This window comes from Trichoderma citrinoviride, assembly GCF_003025115.1.
Source record: "Trichoderma citrinoviride strain TUCIM 6016 unplaced genomic scaffold BBK36scaffold_3, whole genome shotgun sequence".
Taxonomy (NCBI): Eukaryota; Fungi; Ascomycota; class Sordariomycetes; order Hypocreales; family Hypocreaceae; genus Trichoderma; species Trichoderma citrinoviride.
Genome location: NW_020194711.1, coordinates 1,906,778 through 1,924,091, shown reverse-complemented (window position 1 = coordinate 1,924,091; position 17,314 = coordinate 1,906,778). Strand labels below are relative to the sequence as shown.

Here is a 17,314-nt window from a genome sequence, read left to right as displayed (position 1 = left end):
GGAGATGGACAGGCAAATGGGATCTCGTCGTCCGTGCTCTGGAGGGCGTGGGAGTGGCTCCGTGCGTGGTCAGATATCGCAGATTCAGGTCGTGTTCATGTGAAAGTCGGTGGCGCCATGTTGGGGTGCAACATGTTTGGACAGCGCCAAAGGGACGCAGTGAGACGGATGTATCTAGTACTGTGATACCTACATATACTCCATGCTGTATGAGCAGACATGATGGATGACACGCTTCATGGAAATCTCATGATCGGTAAGGTATTGATCGGAAACGGGCGGATATGTGAGATATCAAGCACTGCACAGCATCGGGCCAGCGCTGATTGGGCTACTGCAGCGCCTGCTGGCGACCGCTAGAGGGGTTCTGCAGCAGCCGCAGCAGGCAATGGAAATGAACTGCAGCAACCTGAAATGCTGTCTCCAGCCGTCATGCGTCACCGCCTTCCCAAATCAGCCACAGCGGCCCAACAGCCCCGCGGCACGTTCTAGTCCAGATAGTAGCTGCATCTGCACTCCTGCAACCACCGAGTCTCTGACGTGGAAGCACCAGATTTCATCTTGCGCCTGCGGCTCCACAGACCTCAGCTTGCTTGAACTTGTTGCCAGTTGGCGCCCGAAAGCGCTGAATAGATACCCGGGAACTCGCTGCTTGGACGCGGGGACATGGCCTCGAGATAACCCTGGCTTTGCAACCCGGCATCTGTCTGTCTCGAGAACCCTGAGAGCGAGCTTGCGCGATGCCGACTGCAGGTAAGAAGAGCCTCGATGTGGTGGGAGTTGGAGCATGAAGCTCTATAAACTGCCTACAGTCTGTCCTGGAACTGACATGCTCATTTATTCGCTCAGTGCGGATTTGCGTCTGCGGCGACGAGAGCACGGGCAAGTCGAGCCTGATTGCCTCTCTCGTCAAGGACCAGTTCATGACCACCAAGATCCAGCCTGTCCTGCCCCAAATCAGCATCCCCCCGAGCATTGGGACGCCAGAGAACGTCACCACCACCATCGTCGACACCTCGGCCCGACCCCAAGATCGAACGACCCTGCGCAAGGAGATCCGGAAGTGCAACGTCATTCTGCTCGTCTATGCCGACCACTACAGCTACGAACGCGTTGCCCTGTTCTGGATGCCCTACTTCCGATCGCTCGGTGTCAATGTTCCAGTCGTGTTATGCGCAAATAAGTCAGATCTGGTGGGCCAGGGCAGCACGTCGCAGGTGGTGGAGGAGGAGATGATGCCCGTCATGGCCGAGTTTCGAGAGATCGACTCGTGTATCAGGACCAGCGCAAGGGAGCACCGCAACGTCAACGAAGTCTTCTTTCTATGCCAGAAGGCCGTTACTCACCCGATTGCGCCCCTTTTTGATTACAAGGAAGGCCGCCTCAAGCCCTCCTGCGTCGACGCCCTGAAGCGGATATTCTACCTCTGCGACAAGAACCAAGATGGCTATCTTGATAACCAAGAAATGCGAGACTTCCAATCCCGTTGCTTCGACAAGCCGCTCACAGACGACGACCTTGACAACATCAAGCTTTCTATATCAAAGTCATTGCGGGGTGCAGTGGACCTATCAAAGGGCATCGACTTGAAGGGGTTCGTGCAGTTGAACAAAATGTATGCCGAGAAAGGCCGGCATGAAACCATCTGGATCATCCTGCGCAAGTTCCATCATACAGACAGCCTGAGCCTGGAGGAAAACTTCCTTCATCCAAAGTTCGAGGTGCCAGAGGGCTGCTCGGCCGAGCTCAGCCCCGCCGGATATAGGTTCTTTGTGGATCTGTTTTTGCTATTCGACAAGGACAATGACGGTGGTCTCAACGACCAAGAGCTCGAGGCGCTTTTCGCCCCTACACCTGGCCTGCCGCCCTCTTGGGCCGACTCTGCGTTCCCATCCTCGACGGTTCGAAATGAAGGCGGATACATCACGTTGCAAGGCTGGCTGGCTCAATGGAGCATGACAACATTCTTAGAACCCAAGACGACGCTGGAGTACCTTGCCTACCTCGGCTTCGAGCCTCCCAATCCAAAGGACCCCATTACCTCGGCTCTCAAAGTTACAAAGCCGCGCAAGAGGAGAAGGCGACCCGGGCGCGTCGAGAGAAACGTCTTTCACTGTTATATCCTCGGCGCGGCAGGAGCCGGAAAGTCTTCTCTGCTGGATGCTTTCCTTAACCGTCCCTTTGACGAGCTGTATCATCCCACAATCAAGCCTCGACGGGCTGTCAACAGCGTGGAGCTGCCTGGGGGGAAGCAGGTATATCTCATCTTCGAGGAGCTCGGGGAGCTGGAGCCTGCTATTCTAGAAAACCAGGCAAAACTGGATGCTTGCGACCTCCTCTGCTACGCTTACGATTCGTCCGATCCCGACTCCTTTTCTCATATTGTCGACATACGAAAGAAGTACCCACAGCTGGACGAACTCCCATCTGTTTACACCGCGCTCAAGGCCGACAGAGACAAAACCATGCAACGGAGCGAGCTGCAGCCGGATCAGTACACGTCGTCTCTGAACATGAGCTCTCCGTTGCATGTCAGCGTTACATGGAACAGCATCAGCGAGCTTTTCGTCGCCCTTGCCGAGGCGGCGGCGAACCCAAGCACCGCGTTCCCCAAGAGTGACGACGACACACCAGACAGGACAAGCCTGTACCTTACGCTAGGAGCGACGGCATGCGCAGCAATAGCGGCTGTCATGATATGGAGGCGCTCGACCAATTCCATGTAGGATATCGGTACGGGCATTATCGCATCCGTACGGATCTCTTGTCAGGCTTCCCGCCTTTACATCCTCCATACAGGATGGTGCCATGTCGCCGATTCGCGAGTCTCTGTAGCTGCGTGCTGCTCAGTTTTCGATAACAGAATGGCTTGTCTTGGTGTTGTTCTTGCGTCAAGGGTGGCATTTCTTTCGTCTTGGGGTGGGTTCTCGGGGAGCAAGCAGAAATATTAGATTGGAGCTTATGATACCCGGTTTTACGGTCATGTTAGGTACACGTTCATATGTAGCGGATTTATTGAATACAAATAACAGCCATGCCAGCCCTCCCTTTTTTTTTCTTCCAAGTTGTCATAAGCTATGAGTATATTGCGAAGCCCTTTTTACTGATGAGATGGATAAGTCGAAGACGTCATGATCCTGTAGCGATGTATGGGTCTCAGATATGCTGCCTCAACGCGGAGCACATAACCAAAACAAAACTTATACTTTGTAGAAGCAGAAGCCGACGTAAAAGCTCGCCGCCTCCATCTCCTCCTCCGAAACAAGCAGCCGCCCAGTCCCCCTCTCCCTGACCCCCATCCTCTCGCTCAGGGGCCCCAGCTCCTGATCATCCTTCTCTTGCTCCCAAATCTCGAGGAAGGGCTTGTGGAACTGCAGTTCCAGGTTGAAGTCCTCGGCCAGCGCGCGGAACGCCTCCCAAGGGACGACGTACTCGGGGACCTCCTCGACGGCCTCGTCCAGGAAGAAGTTGTACTTCCACCCAAACGCGGGACGGAAGACGCCGTCCTCGGGCGTCTTGCCGGGGAAGCGCACGCGGTATATCGAGTTGCCCCATTCGGCGGTCGGCTCGGCCTCGCCCTCTTCCAGCTCGCCGTCTTCGTGCTCTGCTGCGGCGGCGGCGGCGTCGGTGTCGGTGGAGGCCGGGGGAGGCGGCGTGGAGGTGGGCGTGGTGGAAGAGCCTTCTCCGGTTTGTTGTTGTTGTCTTGCAGCCTTTTCTTTTTCTTCTCCTCCGCTCGTCGCGCCGTTCTTGGCCTCGCGCTTGGCGGCCATTTTGGCATTGAAGGCCCGGACGCGCTCGCCGAGGACGTCCGAGTTGGGGATGCAGCCGATGAAGCGGCCGCCCTTCTTGAGCGCGCCGGCAACGTTCCTGAGCATGGTGCGGGCGTTCTTCTCGGATTCGAAGGCGTAGTGCATAGAGAACATCATGCTGACGACGTCGAAGCCGCGACGGTTCATGGTGGACGGATCGAAGCCGACCTGGCGGATAATCTCCACGTCCTCGATGCTTTCCGAGTAGCAGTCCTTGACGTGGAACCGCGCGTCAAAGAGGCGAGGAGGGGGTCTGTTGAATCGTCCTCCGCGATGGCCTCGGCCTCCGCGGGATGCCATTTGCCTGTACCGGTCTCTCGCCTGCTCGATGCTCACGTTGGCCGGGTCTAGGCCGACGTAGAGCTGGATGGGCTGCGGCGCCTGCTGCCACTTGCTAAGGTCGCCGCCCTTTCCGCAGCCAATGTCGAGGACGAGGAGCTCCTTGCCGCTAGACCGGCCCATCTCGCGCGACCCAGGCGTGTGGTCTTCGTCGGGCGAGTAGCGCTGGATGATGCAGCTCTTGATCCAGTTGTTGAAGACGCGCAGGCCCTTGATCTTGCTCTCGCGGGTGCGCCAGTCGCGTCCGCGCTCGGGTACGCTGTTGTAGTGCTCCCTGACGACGTCATTGATGCCCCGAATCTTGTTCTCTTCGGCGGCCTGGGAGGCAGCAGCCTCGGCGGCTTGGCGATCGCGCTCGAGCTGGCGCTGGCGGATGGCCTCCCGCTCCGCCTCGGAGAAGCGCGCGCGCGCTCCCGGCCGCTTTAGTTTCCGCGGCTGCTCGGAGGGGGAGATGGCGCGTCGCTTCGGCGCCTGGAGGGAGTTTGCATTGTAGGGCTGGGGGAGGTCGTCGTCGTCTTCAGCTGGTCGCTTGTTGTTCCTCCTCGCAGGGGGAGGAGAGTCGGGATCGGAGTCGTGACCGGCCATTGTAAAATGCGATACAGCGATGAGCTCTGTTGTTATTGAACTTGAGGTCTCCTTTATGAGATTGTTGTTCAATTGGGGTGGCAAAGGGTGATGTTTGGTGATGATGATGAAGCGTTCAAGGTACTTGCCGTTTTCCGTAGTTGGAAAGTTGATGTTTGAGCTCAGGCCCCAAGTCTGATAAGCGGCACTGATAGCGGGAGGTGTGCTATAACGCTGGAGCCTGCACTTTTCGCTCTATTGGAACTTCACGTTGGCAAGGCGAGAAACAGCCCTTTTCTCAATCATCATCCCTTAGATCATCTATGCAACAAAGCAAAGCCACTACTATCCATGATATCAGTCCTTCCAGCGTCTCTATTATATCTTTACCACTTGTCTCTAGTATTGCTACCCCGAATGCGCCTTGCCAAAGACGACTGTTGACACGGTACTGCCCGGTCGACACGTGTGACTCTCGAGAACAAGTCGTCCATCACTTGCTTCTTCAGAAGTTTCTTGAGTTCGCCCAATGTTCTGTCTCCAGAATTGTGCAACTGCCTCATTGTCATGTCGCGACACTGCCACATTATCCGCGTTGCCAATGGCACGTCGCCTGAATGAGGCAGGATCGAGTCAACAATTACGACTTGCGAGTAGTCGCTCAAAGACAAGTGAAAGACATCGCTTAGAATGCTCAGGACCTCCTCGTTTGATTTGCGATGAAGTATTCCTACTAATAAATAGACTCGGGCTCCAATAGCTAATCGCCGACTCTCAGGAATAAATTCGAGTCTTGTCAAAAGAGCCGAGTTATTCATCCCCACAAAGTTCTCCATGATCTTGAGATTGTCTGGAGGGCCGTAAACCTCAAAGCTGAGATGGGGGTACGATTCGGCAAAGTACAAACAACTTGGGCTGCAGGATCCATGCTGTGTATTTGCGTGTTAGCAAGTCGTCGTCCCTAGAGCAATGAATGAATGGACAAAGGTGCAATCCTTACAACAACGACGGTGTCCCCCTTAAGCAGGGAAGGCCAGTTGATGGCGCCATGGACTACTAACCTCAAACATCAAATTCGCCGGCAGGCTGCTTCCATTGTCAAGTAGACTCATCAAGTGATTGTATCCGTTTTCACCGTCGACGTGAGCTAAGAAGTCCGCAGATTTCAGGTCGCTTCCAAGAGCCTCGTTGCGAGCTGTCTTGGACTCTTTCTGTGAACCATGCCATTTTTTCGTTGTTCCCACCATGTGTGTTGAAGCCGGCATAACATGGTCGCAGAAAAAGGGGAGGCCGTGAGTGAATATGTCATCATTATTCAACATGCTTGAGAAGTAGCTATGTCGAACATGGTTCTCTTTGTATTCGGAGAAAACATGATATGCTACAGCCATTCGAAGGATTCGTGCGAGGTCAGAGACTGGGACTTCGGCTGCCCTTGCCAACCTGTGGAACGACGTGCATAGGACCATACAATGAGACGAGCCAAAATATATTGAACTTGAGGAGCCAATTCAGAGCCGAGATAAACTGAACCTGTGAGCGCTGACATGAGCATCATAACAGATGCATGATTTCTGTCTGAAGTTCTGTCTTGCCTGAGAGCATGCAATTGCGATCACCTTGGACGGTCCGGCCACACGCTGAAGGAGTTCAAGTGCAGAGTCAGTAATTTGCTCCCTGGCATGAAGAACATGAGGCGGCATTTGAAGCACCAGTGGCAAATCATCATTGCTCACGCCGAAGGACATGGGCGGAACCTTGTTTATCTGGTGTTGCTCCTCCAAGATCTTGACCTGAGTTGTGATTGTATCGGCGAGGTGGCCCAAGGTCACGTCCTGTTTCACGTGGGCGTCCAGATTCAGAGTCACTCCTGAGTCTGAGTCTAGATCTATGGCGTCTTACTGAGAAGGGGTTCTTGAATGAGAAGTAGAGGACGATGGGATCAGTTGGTAAGTCCTTGACCATCTACGAATAGCTAATCAGTAGCAATTCCTGGATATAAATACCTGGCCTTGAGCACTTCCATCTGCCTTGACAGAGGTAAGATGGGCATATTCATCAACACAGCGATGAAGCCAGGAAGGAAGCCTACTAATCCACTACAATCCTCATCCACCCAAAGCCTCAAAACACGACAACAGCGGCCCAAGTACCTACTGTTGGCCGCAGACAGGTTCACTTCATGCTCGGTAGAGGTGACTGAAGGTGCCTTGCAGGTGAAGCATCACTTCGACATAGATTGACTGCACAGGTATTGACATGTACACATCATTAAACCCGCTGCTCGATCGAATACTTGGACTGCATTGTTGTCATCAGCCATGCCACGTGCATTGAGGCCGACAGAAGATGATGCATCATATGCTCTCGACGCCACCATTCGCCTACATGCCCAAACGGGATAGAATATTGAGCTCCCAACTTAGCGCTCCGCCCGTTTGCCAATTTGGAGTTAGTTGAGATTGATTTGAAGGCTCTGTGCCGCACCGCCTCTTTTGTCACCGTCTGCAACCTCGACTGTTGCGGTGGCTTGCATTGAGCATGAAGTTATCATCATACTATCATGGCGTTGAGTCGAGTCGAGGGCATGCGCTTACCTAATCCTTCTCTTGTCGGTCGGTACTTTGTGGTCCGCGCACTGTCAAAAGCGCATGTTGCGTGCATGCATGATGGGAAAAAAAGAGCACCAGAGTCAGGAAGAGGGTTAAAGAATAAAATAAAACCAATTACCGAATGATGCTGGTCTCCCCGTGGGGTATCGTGCCAGCGGAGGGAACTTCTCCATACAAGGCCTGTACGGTCCCCACCACTCCAAAGGCCCCCACAGACGACATCAGCTGGAGCCATCGATGATCAGTTTGCTCTACCTATGTATGTATTACATTACCGGATGGATTCATATGGGCAAGATGAGGGAAACAAGAGAAATAGAGGGTTGAATGGATGCAGCTGAGTCTTGCTCTGCTCAGCTTATTTAATCCTACCTAGTTATGATTAGAGTAACAGCAGTAATAGCTAGGAGACAGCAGCTTCTTCTCCCACCTCTCTTCCACCACCATCAAGGCGTGACACTGGAGATCTCCGTCTTGCCGAGGCTGGCCTAGCACATGCACCATCCCAGAAGCCCATTTGATCCCGCACGACTCGGGCTCAAGCCTTGGTTTCTCCCCCCTAGGTAGTTCCCTAGATACTACGCTGCTACATAGTCCAGCAAGTCTAGACGGCCTAGGGCAGTTTGTCGTACGTCAGGGTTTGCTGTCTCATGGAACCGGCACTTTGCCATTTTCTCCTCCTCTCTCACTCTCCGTCTCTTCCCAACCAACTTCCCCCTCTCTCTCCGCTTCTCCCCACGGTGTCTAGCCTGCTCTTTTGGCTGCTTTCCCCTCAGCTTTCCCCGCTTGGCCCGAACCCTGGCCCTTGTAGCATCCCGTATTCCAAGACACTTGACTGTTTGCTTCAATCCCGTCCGTCGACTTAAGTTGTTTCCCGGGCATTGGCAGCTGGCATCGTCCACCGGAATCGACAGCGTTTACTACTCGTCATCAGCGCTTTTGCCTTGGCTCAGTACTTCCCCAGTACCTGGTCAACTATCGCTCGTTTTCTGCCGGTCAAAAAAACACGCCACCCGTTGGCAGCAGAGCCCAGCTTCTAACCCCGACATCCAGGCGAACGTCCTACCAAGGATCAATTTTTTCCATCGGATTTTTTCCCTCTGCTCTCCCGCCATCTCCAACCCCCAACGGATGGCGGCACGCGACCGATGAGCCAAGCAAATCGCCCTTGAGCTGGTCCTTTGCCCCGATACGACTTCGTGCGCCGTCCCTCCGTCCAGAGCTGCCTCCAAATCCGGAGAAGCTGTGGCCCTGTCGCGGCTCCACGTTATAATAGCCGCCTGGGGGAGGATCCTGGCTAATCCAGGCCGGGCTCTTGTTCTGTGTCGTCTATCGCTCGCTTTCTTTTTTCCTTCGAGCTGGCTGGTCGGATCAAGTCGCCCTCTGCCGCCTGTGCTCCATCACATCTCGCCTCGTTCCTCCATCTGCAAAACAACACACCCGCGGCCAGCCGAACCTTGCTGAGCACGCCAGACTGCGGCTCGATTCGACTTGACTCGCCTCGCATTGCCTCGCCTCGACCTGGCCTCGGACTCGACCCACGTTTCTCTGACGGGACGGCAGAGCCGCGACTGTTACTCGCTGCGTGTTTGTCTGCTTGCTGCCGGCCACCTGCTTGTCTGTCGATTGGGCGCGGTCTCTCTCCCACAGCCCTCCATCGCCTCCTCTCTGCTTCTGCCTCTGCCTCTGCCTCTGCCTCTCTACCTGCTCCCCCCCAAGTCGGCTACATAGTCGGCCACCTCTTCTCCTGGGCACTGCGGGTGCAGATTACCAGACCGAGAGCCAATCTGGCCGACCCCACACTGCTGTTTCCTCTTAGCCGTGTCTCATCGTCTCTCGAGGTCTGACTCTGTTGATGCTCCGTCCACCTGCCTGTCCGGCTGTCTGGTTGTCGTTTGCTCGAGCTGCCGTCCCTTGATCTCATCCCATCCATCCCATCCCATCCCCCCACATCCTCCACCTCCTCCAACCCCCCAATTCTGTGCAGCCTGCCTCGCTGCCTCGCCCGCTCCTTGTCACTTATACCATACCTTGACGGCCTGCTCGCTTCTTCTCGTAATGCTCCCGCTCCAGGCCATGGACGGCCCGGTCGCTCTGCCTCCGCCAGATCAACCCACCGCCCTCGCCATTGCCGACGTGGGCGAGAACCGCAACCAGAAACCCAAGACGTTGCCTTGCAAGTATTGTAGCAAGCGCTTTAGGTCAGTCGAGCCCGCTCCGTCCAGTGCTGCTGTTTAAGCTTGTCCAACTCCGTTGCTGCTATCGTGCCGTGTTGCTCACATGACCTTTTTCTCCCCGAGTTGCAGACGCGTCGAGCATGTCCAAAGACACGAGAGGACACATACTAAGGAGAAACCCTTTTCCTGCGGCTGGGATCGTTGTGGGAAAACATTTGGGCGCCGGTAAGTTGCCTCCTCCTAGCAGACGAGTCGAATCCCATGTTCTTTTGTTTGTCATCTTTCTTATCGAGCCCGTCTTCCTCCTCATGTACACCCTCCTCTCCATTTACAAGACCATGGCGCGGTTCGGTACGATGTGATGCGATACCATGTCCCTTTATGCGGTGTTTGTACCCATACCGGTACCCGCGTCTCCTCATTGCATTACATATTCCCCCTTTCCCCTCTTCCAAACTGCCTTTCCTAGCCTCACTCTGAGCTTCATGCCCTAAGCCTCAAGTTCTGTCATTCTTCTCATCTTGATCCACTCTTCACTGGCCATCTCCTCGCTGCACTTACACTGTCCCGGCTTGCGTTGGGCTACACTTACTTACATGGACATCAGTGACCTTCTCGTCCGGCACGAGAAGCTCGTTCATCTGAATGAAGGCCACAAGGACCCCTCTCGGCCGAGGAAGCTCTCCGGCACGTCTCTGCACAAGCCATCTCTTTCTGATAGCCATGTCGACCTCGACGCCATGGGAATTCACCGGCTGCGGCCGCCCCCTCCGCCTCCCCCTACCACCACTACGCTGCTCCCTCCACAGCCATCGCCGCCGCAACAGCAGCAGCAACAACAGCAACATCAGGCCCAGGCACCACCACCGCCGTACCATCACGGGTCCATCGGTCAAGATGGAGGGGGTCATCTCGGTCAACAGAACGCCCAAGTAGCGGCTCGAACGGCAGCTTGCAACCTTGATCTTCTTTCTGATGCCGCCCTGGCGAGCGAGGTCAACACCATGCAGCCCTTGCTCAACGACATGCCCCAGCAGCCCCCGACGCACTCTAGGGTCAAGAGCTATCCGGACACCATCGAGGGATATGCGGACCGCCCGCGGGCAGATCCGCCCATTCTCACAGCTGGATTTGGCCCCCAGGCTCAGCAGCCGGCCTACGAGGATTACAACCTGTTTCTTGACGACTACACGACGCCGCAGCACTTCCTTCCTCCGCATTTTGAGCCTGATCAGCAGATGAGTTTCTTTGCACGGTCGCCGGCCGTCTTCCAGCGGGGCAATTCCAAGCCAAATTCGCAACTTCCCTCCCGCTTTGGGTCTCTGGCCCCTGATGCACAGGAGCCCACCTCCCGCTTACATGAGGAGCCCTCGAGGTCTCCTCTCCGAATCTCGGTGGTCGACCACGGCATCATCAAGAACCGCCTTGAGGAGTTCTCGACCGTGCTGCCCGCCGACTTTGTCTTTCCCTCTCGCTACACGCTCACTCGCTTCTTGGAGGGATACATAAGCGGCTTTCACGAGCAGCTGCCCTTTCTTCACCTGCCCACGCTGTCCCCTACAGAGCTCGCCCCGGAGCTGCTTCTCGCCATTCTAGCTGTTGGAGCGCAGTACAGATTCGAGAGCAAGAGGGGATATGCCCTCTGGTATGCCGCCAAGTCGGTCGCAATGGAGCAGATTCGACGGCGGCATAGCTCGGAGATTCATGCCCTCTTGCCCAATGCCTCCTCTTACAGTCCTCACTCGACGCGGCCTTCGCCCAGCACTTCCTATCGGCATTCCTTTGCGTCGGCACAGTCGGAGAGGCCGATTACCCAGGACACACATCGAGAGCCTTAGTAAGTTGTCTAATTACTCATGTGCTTTGATTGACATGTCAATACTCATTCACCTTTGTCACATAGCTCCCCTAACACGCCCCAGTCACGACTGGAAACAATCCAAGCCGTCCTGCTCCTCTTCTCTGTCGGTCTCTGGGGGGCCAAGACGATCCTCAACGAGGCGCTGTCGCTTCAGAGCACGTTGGCAATTCTGATCCGAGAGGAGGGCCTCACCGAGGACGTTAGCCAGGCAAGCGTGACAGACTGGGATGCTTGGATCAAGCGCGAGGGGGCGACGAGGACCAAGCTGATTGCTTACTCCTTCTTCAATCTCTGCAGTATCGCATACGACTTGCCGCCTCTACTAGTCACATCTGAGCTCAAGCTCTCGCTACCTCTTCCTGCCAGGCTCTGGAGAGCGGAAACGGCGTGGCAATGGCAAGAGCTGCGGCAATCGACGCCCATGGTGGAGATTACCGTTCACGAGGCCATCGCGCGGCTGTTTGGCCGAACCAACCAAGGGCTGCCAAACCATCTGTCATCGCTGGGATTCTACGTTCTCATCCACGTTCTGATCCAGCACGTGTACTTCTTGAAGCAAACGTCACTAGCGGCCGGCCTGCCGTTTGAGGCGCAGCGTACCTTGAAGCCGGAGGATGTGGAAGAAGTCACGCAGGCACTCCGGGTATGGCATACCACGGTCGAGCAGCATCACTACCTTCTCGCCACGGGCTCCGGGCCGTTTGCCAGCACGGACTTTTCTCCCGGCGGCCTGCTGGCGTATAACGCGACGGCTCTTCTGCGTCTTGCATACATTCGACTGTACAGCGACACTCCTCCCAGCAAAGAGCTGCAGACGAGGGACTCGATGCTGATGGCTTCGGCCATGATTTCCACCCCTCTGCTTGTACGCAGTGTGCGGCTCCACGGGGCAGTGTTTCAAGCCGTCCATGCGTTGTCCATGCTGGTCAAGGCGGGTGTCAACTACGTTGCGAGGACCAAGTCTACCGAATGGAGCATTCAGCACTCGTGTAAGTTGCTTGCCTCTTTGATAACTTGTTTCCCTGATTTTGGTGAAGCAGAAGCTGACCACATGCCTTGACAGTGTGCAATTTTGAGTGTGCGCTCCTTCTAGCCAAGTGGCTTTTGACGCTGGGGTCTCTGACACCATCTGATGCTCCCATCACTCTCGACGAGAGGAATCTTTTGGAAACAGTGAGAAGAATGCTGGACGAAACGGAATTCGCCGTTCCCGTTGATCCGTCTTTGACTGGTGCGAATGCAAACCCCCAGTTGGAAGCAGCAACCACCGATCCCATGAAGCTGAGACAACTCGCAAGTGCAGTTGTACGCCTCTGGGGCGAGACGTTCAAGGGCACTCACATTTTCGACATGATCAAGACGATGGGTGCCAGCCTGGACGGCTACGCTGATCTGGTGGACAAGCCGAGGGACCGCGTGGCCCTGGCACCCAATGCGGCCATGGCTTGAGTAGCTAGGTGGCACTGAGGATTCGCTGACGGGATGTCGACGAAGTGCTTGTTAGTATGAGCGAGGGTGTCGCGCTTATAGCAGACGACGGGCGTTGGATTTTGGATACACTGGATACCATGCTGGAGCTGGCTAGCTCGCATAAATGGGACGGAATATCTGATTCTGGTAAACGGGGGACAAATTGTACATGTGGATTCATACTGGATGTGCGTGGGATCTGAATGGATAGGTATGGTAGTCTAGGATTTGGACGTGTGTAACGGGTCGGTAGGTAGTTTGTTAAGATGAAGGGTTGCTCCCCTCCGCTCCTCTACAACATAAGGTATTCATGGCGTACAGAGCATGCAGTTACACAAATGATACCCGCCCTGCAGATGAAAGGCCAACGAATGAATCCATAACGGATATTGAAGTTGAACTGCCAGTTGACGAAGCACGGCAGGGCGATTGAACCGAGGGAGGATGCAGCTCCACCGACGTTGGCGGGATTACTGATCCCCCAAGAAGATGAAGCACACGACCAAGCATTCCAATTCTTAATCCAGACTCCAGCTACCCGTACTGCCTGGTATATGTGAAGGCAAATGACTTCAATCTATACCTAAAATCGTAGTTGTATACACTTATTGCAAGAATATGCACAATTATCACCAGCAACTACCTAGGTGCATATGAAAGACCACGATGCTAACAGCAGATCGAATCACTACGGCTGACATTTTGCATGTGAAGCAGCCGGAGAATGAGAAAACGCGGGGGCCGAGCTTTCCCCATGGCAAGAGAGATGCCCACTAAAAGGACCACCCAAGGTAGACTAGACTTCTCTGGGGGTCACGTCAGCCGGGGGACGACGTGCCTCGGCATAACGGTAAATGGCACGTCTGCTTTCGGGGACGTGAGACGGGGGAATGCTTCTTCTCTTTTTTAAAAGATGTTGGGTTCGTGCTGATGTTTGTGATTCTTTTCTTATCATTGGTGGCTTGAATTAGAGAAGACATTTCACTAGACGAGAGTAAGAAAGACGGCCATCTTATTTGTTGTATCATCTCTGGACTGGACATCTCATAGAGTAGGGCTGAGGATAGAATCAGCAGCACCGCCGTTGTGCTCGACTAGACGAACAGGACAGACAGGACTCGCAACACATTCCCACACGATGCCTTTCAACACAGAACTCACCCGCCGTCTCGGCATCCGCGGTATGCTATATCCCCCTCAACCCTCAAAAACCCTCCCCGCTGATCGAAGTCGCAAAAAGTCCCCGTCATCCAGGGCGGCCTCATGCACGTCGGCACCGCAGACCTCGCGTCGGCCGTCTCCAACGCCGGCGGCCTGGGCATCATCACGGCGCTCATCTCGCCCACGCCCGACGCCCTGCGCGCCGAGATCCGCCGCTGCCGCAGCCTGACGGACAAGCCGTTCGGCGTCAACCTGACGCTGCTGCCGTCGCTGCTGCCGCCCGACTACCCGGCGTACGCGCAGGCCATCATCGACGAGGGCGTCAAGATCGTCGAGACGGCGGGCAACTCGCCCGGCCCCGTCATCCGCCAGCTGAAGCAGGCCGGCGTCACGGTGCTGCACAAGTGCACCACGATCCGGCACGCCCAGAGCGCGGTCAAGCTGGGCGTTGACTTCCTCAGCATCGACGGCTTCGAGTGCGCGGGCCACGTCGGCGAGAGCGACATCACCAACTTCATCCTGCTGGGCCGCGCGCGGCAGACGCTCAAGACGCCCTTCATCGCGTCGGGCGGCTTCGCCGACGGGCAGGGGCTCGCGGCGGCGCTGGTGCTCGGCGCCTGCGGCATCAACATGGGCACGCGCTTCGTCTGCACCGAGGAGGCGCCCGTGCACCGCAACATCAAGGAGGCCATTGTCAGGGGCCAGGAGACGGACACGGCGCTGCTGCTGAGGCGCTGGACCAACACCACGCGGCTGTACAAGAACAAGGTCGCCGAGGAGGCGCTCAAGGTCGAGCGGGAGAGCAAGACGGGCGAGTTTTCCGAGGTGGCGCCCTTTGTGAGCGGCAAGAGGGGCAAGGAGGTCTTTATCAACGGCGATCCGGAGCATGGAGTGAGTTATTTTCCTCCTTCCCCCTTTGCCCATTTGTGTCGTCTTTTACTTGATTCTGCTTTGGGGCGTGGTTTTTCGTTAACAGTTTGGTGACAAAACAGGTGTGGACGACGGGCCAGGTCATGGGCCTGATTCACGACATCCCGACGTGTGCTGAGCTGGTTGCTCGTATTGAGAAGGAGGCCGAGGCGACGTTGCGGGAGAAGCTATCCATGATTGTGTCGGATTCGAAGTTGTGAGGACGGAAGTGACGGGAGGCGTCGAGGTGGGGAGGTTGACGAGGATAAAGCATTGTATAATTTGCTCCTATTCTATTTTTTTTGCGAATATAGCCAGCTGGGACACAAAGGTGCATCCCAAGATCTGCTCATTGTATCATCTCATCTTTTTCTTTCTCTATGCATCTCGCGAATCTGATACTCTTGGTATTCTCTGTCAAGTCATAAAAAGTTGTCATGATGTGAACCCCTTCATCATCTACCCCTTCGACTTGGCACCAGCGCCGGGTCCAGACGCCGCCCCGTCTCTCTCTTCATCCCCATCCCTCCTCCCCCTTCCAGACCATCCATCTCTGGAATCGACCACCGTTCGTAATAGTACAGCTCCGGCATCCTCGTCTGCGTCTGCTCCTCCAGCTGCGACTCCCCGTCCCGGCGGCCCACGCCCGTCTCGATCAGCGAGGCTCTTCCCTCCGGGTCGTTGGCCTGCCACCCCTCCGGCGCCGACCGGCGCGAAGCAACCGCGTCCACGTCTTCGGCCACGGCATACGTCGCCTCCACGAGGGCTCCTCTGACGCCGCAGTAGAAGGACGTCGACACGTCTGATGCTTTGGCTAGGCTGTGGACTCGGTCCATGGAGGACGAGTAGATGTGCATGACTGCGTCCGGCCGCCAACTGTCCTGTCGTGAGAGATGGTGGAAGGTGCATGTCCGACCAGACGACGAGTCGCACTGGTCGACCGGGTCCAGCTGAAGCCCATCGAGGTCGTTGACGGCACCGTACTGATAGGGCCGTCCGGGGAAAGGCGCGTTTGCACTGCACGGCAGGGCGCTGGTGTGATGGTACGCCTTGGGGAAACGGAAGTCGAAGAAGCGGAGGTCGGGGCTGCAGTTGTTGCCGGCCACGAAGCGCTCGGATCCGTATACGAGCATGGAGCTGCTCGCTTGGTACGGCTGGAAGCCATCGCGATACAAGACATCGTGGTCTGAAGGGGTTCGCAAATCAGAAAGCCTGGCAGTCGCATGTTGAGTTAGCTGCTTCAAAAGGGGCCTCCCTTCAACTTTCGAGCTGGGTTGTCCTCTTACCTATGGCTTCCATCGTCCCAGGCGCTGAGCAGCAGGTTCTCGTTCATCCTTTTGACTGGCTGAATGGCTCGCACCGTCGTCTTCTCCGCAGAGGCCTTGTCCTCGCTCAGATTGAAATTCCTGGCTGCATTGAAAAACTCGATCCCCGTAGGTCGAATCTTGGCCCATCGCAAAGGCTCACTGCTGCCACCAATTCCGCAGGCAACCACATCCTGGCTCATGAACTTGACGCTGCGTAGGAGCGAGACCTCATCCGCAGAGCTATCCTTGGACACGTCATAGAAGAGCACCGGTTTCAGCGCCGCCGCCTCCTCGGTATCTGAAAGATTGTACAGCGTCAAGACGGAGCTTCTGCAGCTTGCCAGCAGCTTCGCCTCGGGCTGCCACTCCGTCCATGAGACGGCTCTCTGCCCGGGAGACCTCCGTGTCAGGGGAGCTTTTGCTGAACTGGCGGCGTCGTGTATGGAAGCAAAGCTCTGAGATGCCTCTGACAGCGTCTCGTCTCCAACGGCCAGCAGTTGGAGATCACCGTCAGCCCTTCCGACAACCACCTCTGGGAACCGCTGGCGCTCAATGATGCTGACGGCCGTCACGTCTCCCGTCCCGGCCGCATACCCCGTCTCGCGGCCTCCCAGCTTGCTCCAGCGGCTTTGGCCCTTGCCGCTCACGCCTCTCCGTCCGAGCACCAGGTTCTCTCCGGCCCCGTACGCCAGCAGCTCCTCCTGCGTCGACAGAAGCGTCGTGGCATCGATGACGGAGTGGAAGTTGACCGACTGCCTGCTCCTCGCAAAGTCCCTCCTCTTGGGCCGCGCCGGCGACTTCTCCCCGTACACCGTCAGGTGAAACCCACGAGTGTCCCAGCACCGGTCCAGATACGTCAGGCGGTCTGCCACGGCGTTCCATCCGCCGAGGAGCCCCGTGGGAGCGTCAATGGAGGGGAACTTGGCCCTCACAAAGCTCCGCCAGCCGCTCTGGTTGATAACCGCATGGGCGTGTCGCGAGGTGCCCCCCAGATGGGCGACGTCGCGGGCTGTGTCGAGATGCTGGACGATGTCGAGGATGAGGTCGTCGGGCAGGGTTGCCAGCGATGGCCTGGTCATTATGAATTACTTGTTCAGAGCCAGAA

At 56.1% G+C, this 17,314-nt stretch overlaps 5 protein-coding genes across 5 annotated transcripts; 3 read left to right on the top strand and 2 right to left on the bottom strand.

Moving 5' to 3' along the window:
- Positions 1–740: 740 nt before the first annotated feature.
- BBK36DRAFT_1166862 (ras small GTPase GEM1) lies at positions 741–2,726 on the top strand (the record flags this gene model as incomplete). The annotated part of the gene is made up of 2 exons (XM_024894968.1): positions 741–753; positions 850–2,726. The coding sequence occupies 2 exons, from the start codon at positions 741–743 to the stop codon at positions 2,724–2,726; spliced, it is 1,890 nt and encodes a 629-aa protein (XP_024752310.1).
- A 474-nt stretch (positions 2,727–3,200) lies between these two features.
- Positions 3,201–4,691, bottom strand: BBK36DRAFT_1095305 (guanine-N(7)-methyltransferase; the record flags this gene model as incomplete). The annotated part of the gene is made up of 1 exon (XM_024889074.1): positions 3,201–4,691. A coding segment is annotated over one exon (1,491 nt), but the record flags the coding sequence as incomplete, so codon positions are not given.
- A 4,691-nt stretch (positions 4,692–9,382) lies between these two features.
- On the top strand, positions 9,383–12,811 carry BBK36DRAFT_1113642 (hypothetical protein; the record flags this gene model as incomplete). The annotated part of the gene is made up of 5 exons (XM_024889936.1): positions 9,383–9,525; positions 9,631–9,726; positions 10,109–11,338; positions 11,405–12,351; positions 12,426–12,811. 5 exons carry the CDS (start codon positions 9,383–9,385, stop codon positions 12,809–12,811), a joined length of 2,802 nt encoding a protein of 933 aa, XP_024752308.1.
- Positions 12,812–13,970: 1,159 nt separating this feature from the next.
- Positions 13,971–15,123, top strand: BBK36DRAFT_1113547 (inosine monophosphate dehydrogenase; the record flags this gene model as incomplete). Its single annotated transcript, XM_024889925.1, has 3 exons — positions 13,971–14,013; positions 14,073–14,884; positions 14,986–15,123. The coding sequence occupies 3 exons, from the start codon at positions 13,971–13,973 to the stop codon at positions 15,121–15,123; spliced, it is 993 nt and encodes a 330-aa protein (XP_024752307.1).
- A 234-nt stretch (positions 15,124–15,357) lies between these two features.
- BBK36DRAFT_1112678 (hypothetical protein) lies at positions 15,358–17,288 on the bottom strand (the record flags this gene model as incomplete). Its single annotated transcript, XM_024889826.1, has 2 exons — positions 15,358–16,114; positions 16,189–17,288. 2 exons carry the CDS (start codon positions 17,286–17,288, stop codon positions 15,358–15,360), a joined length of 1,857 nt encoding a protein of 618 aa, XP_024752306.1.
- Positions 17,289–17,314: the final 26 nt, after the last annotated feature.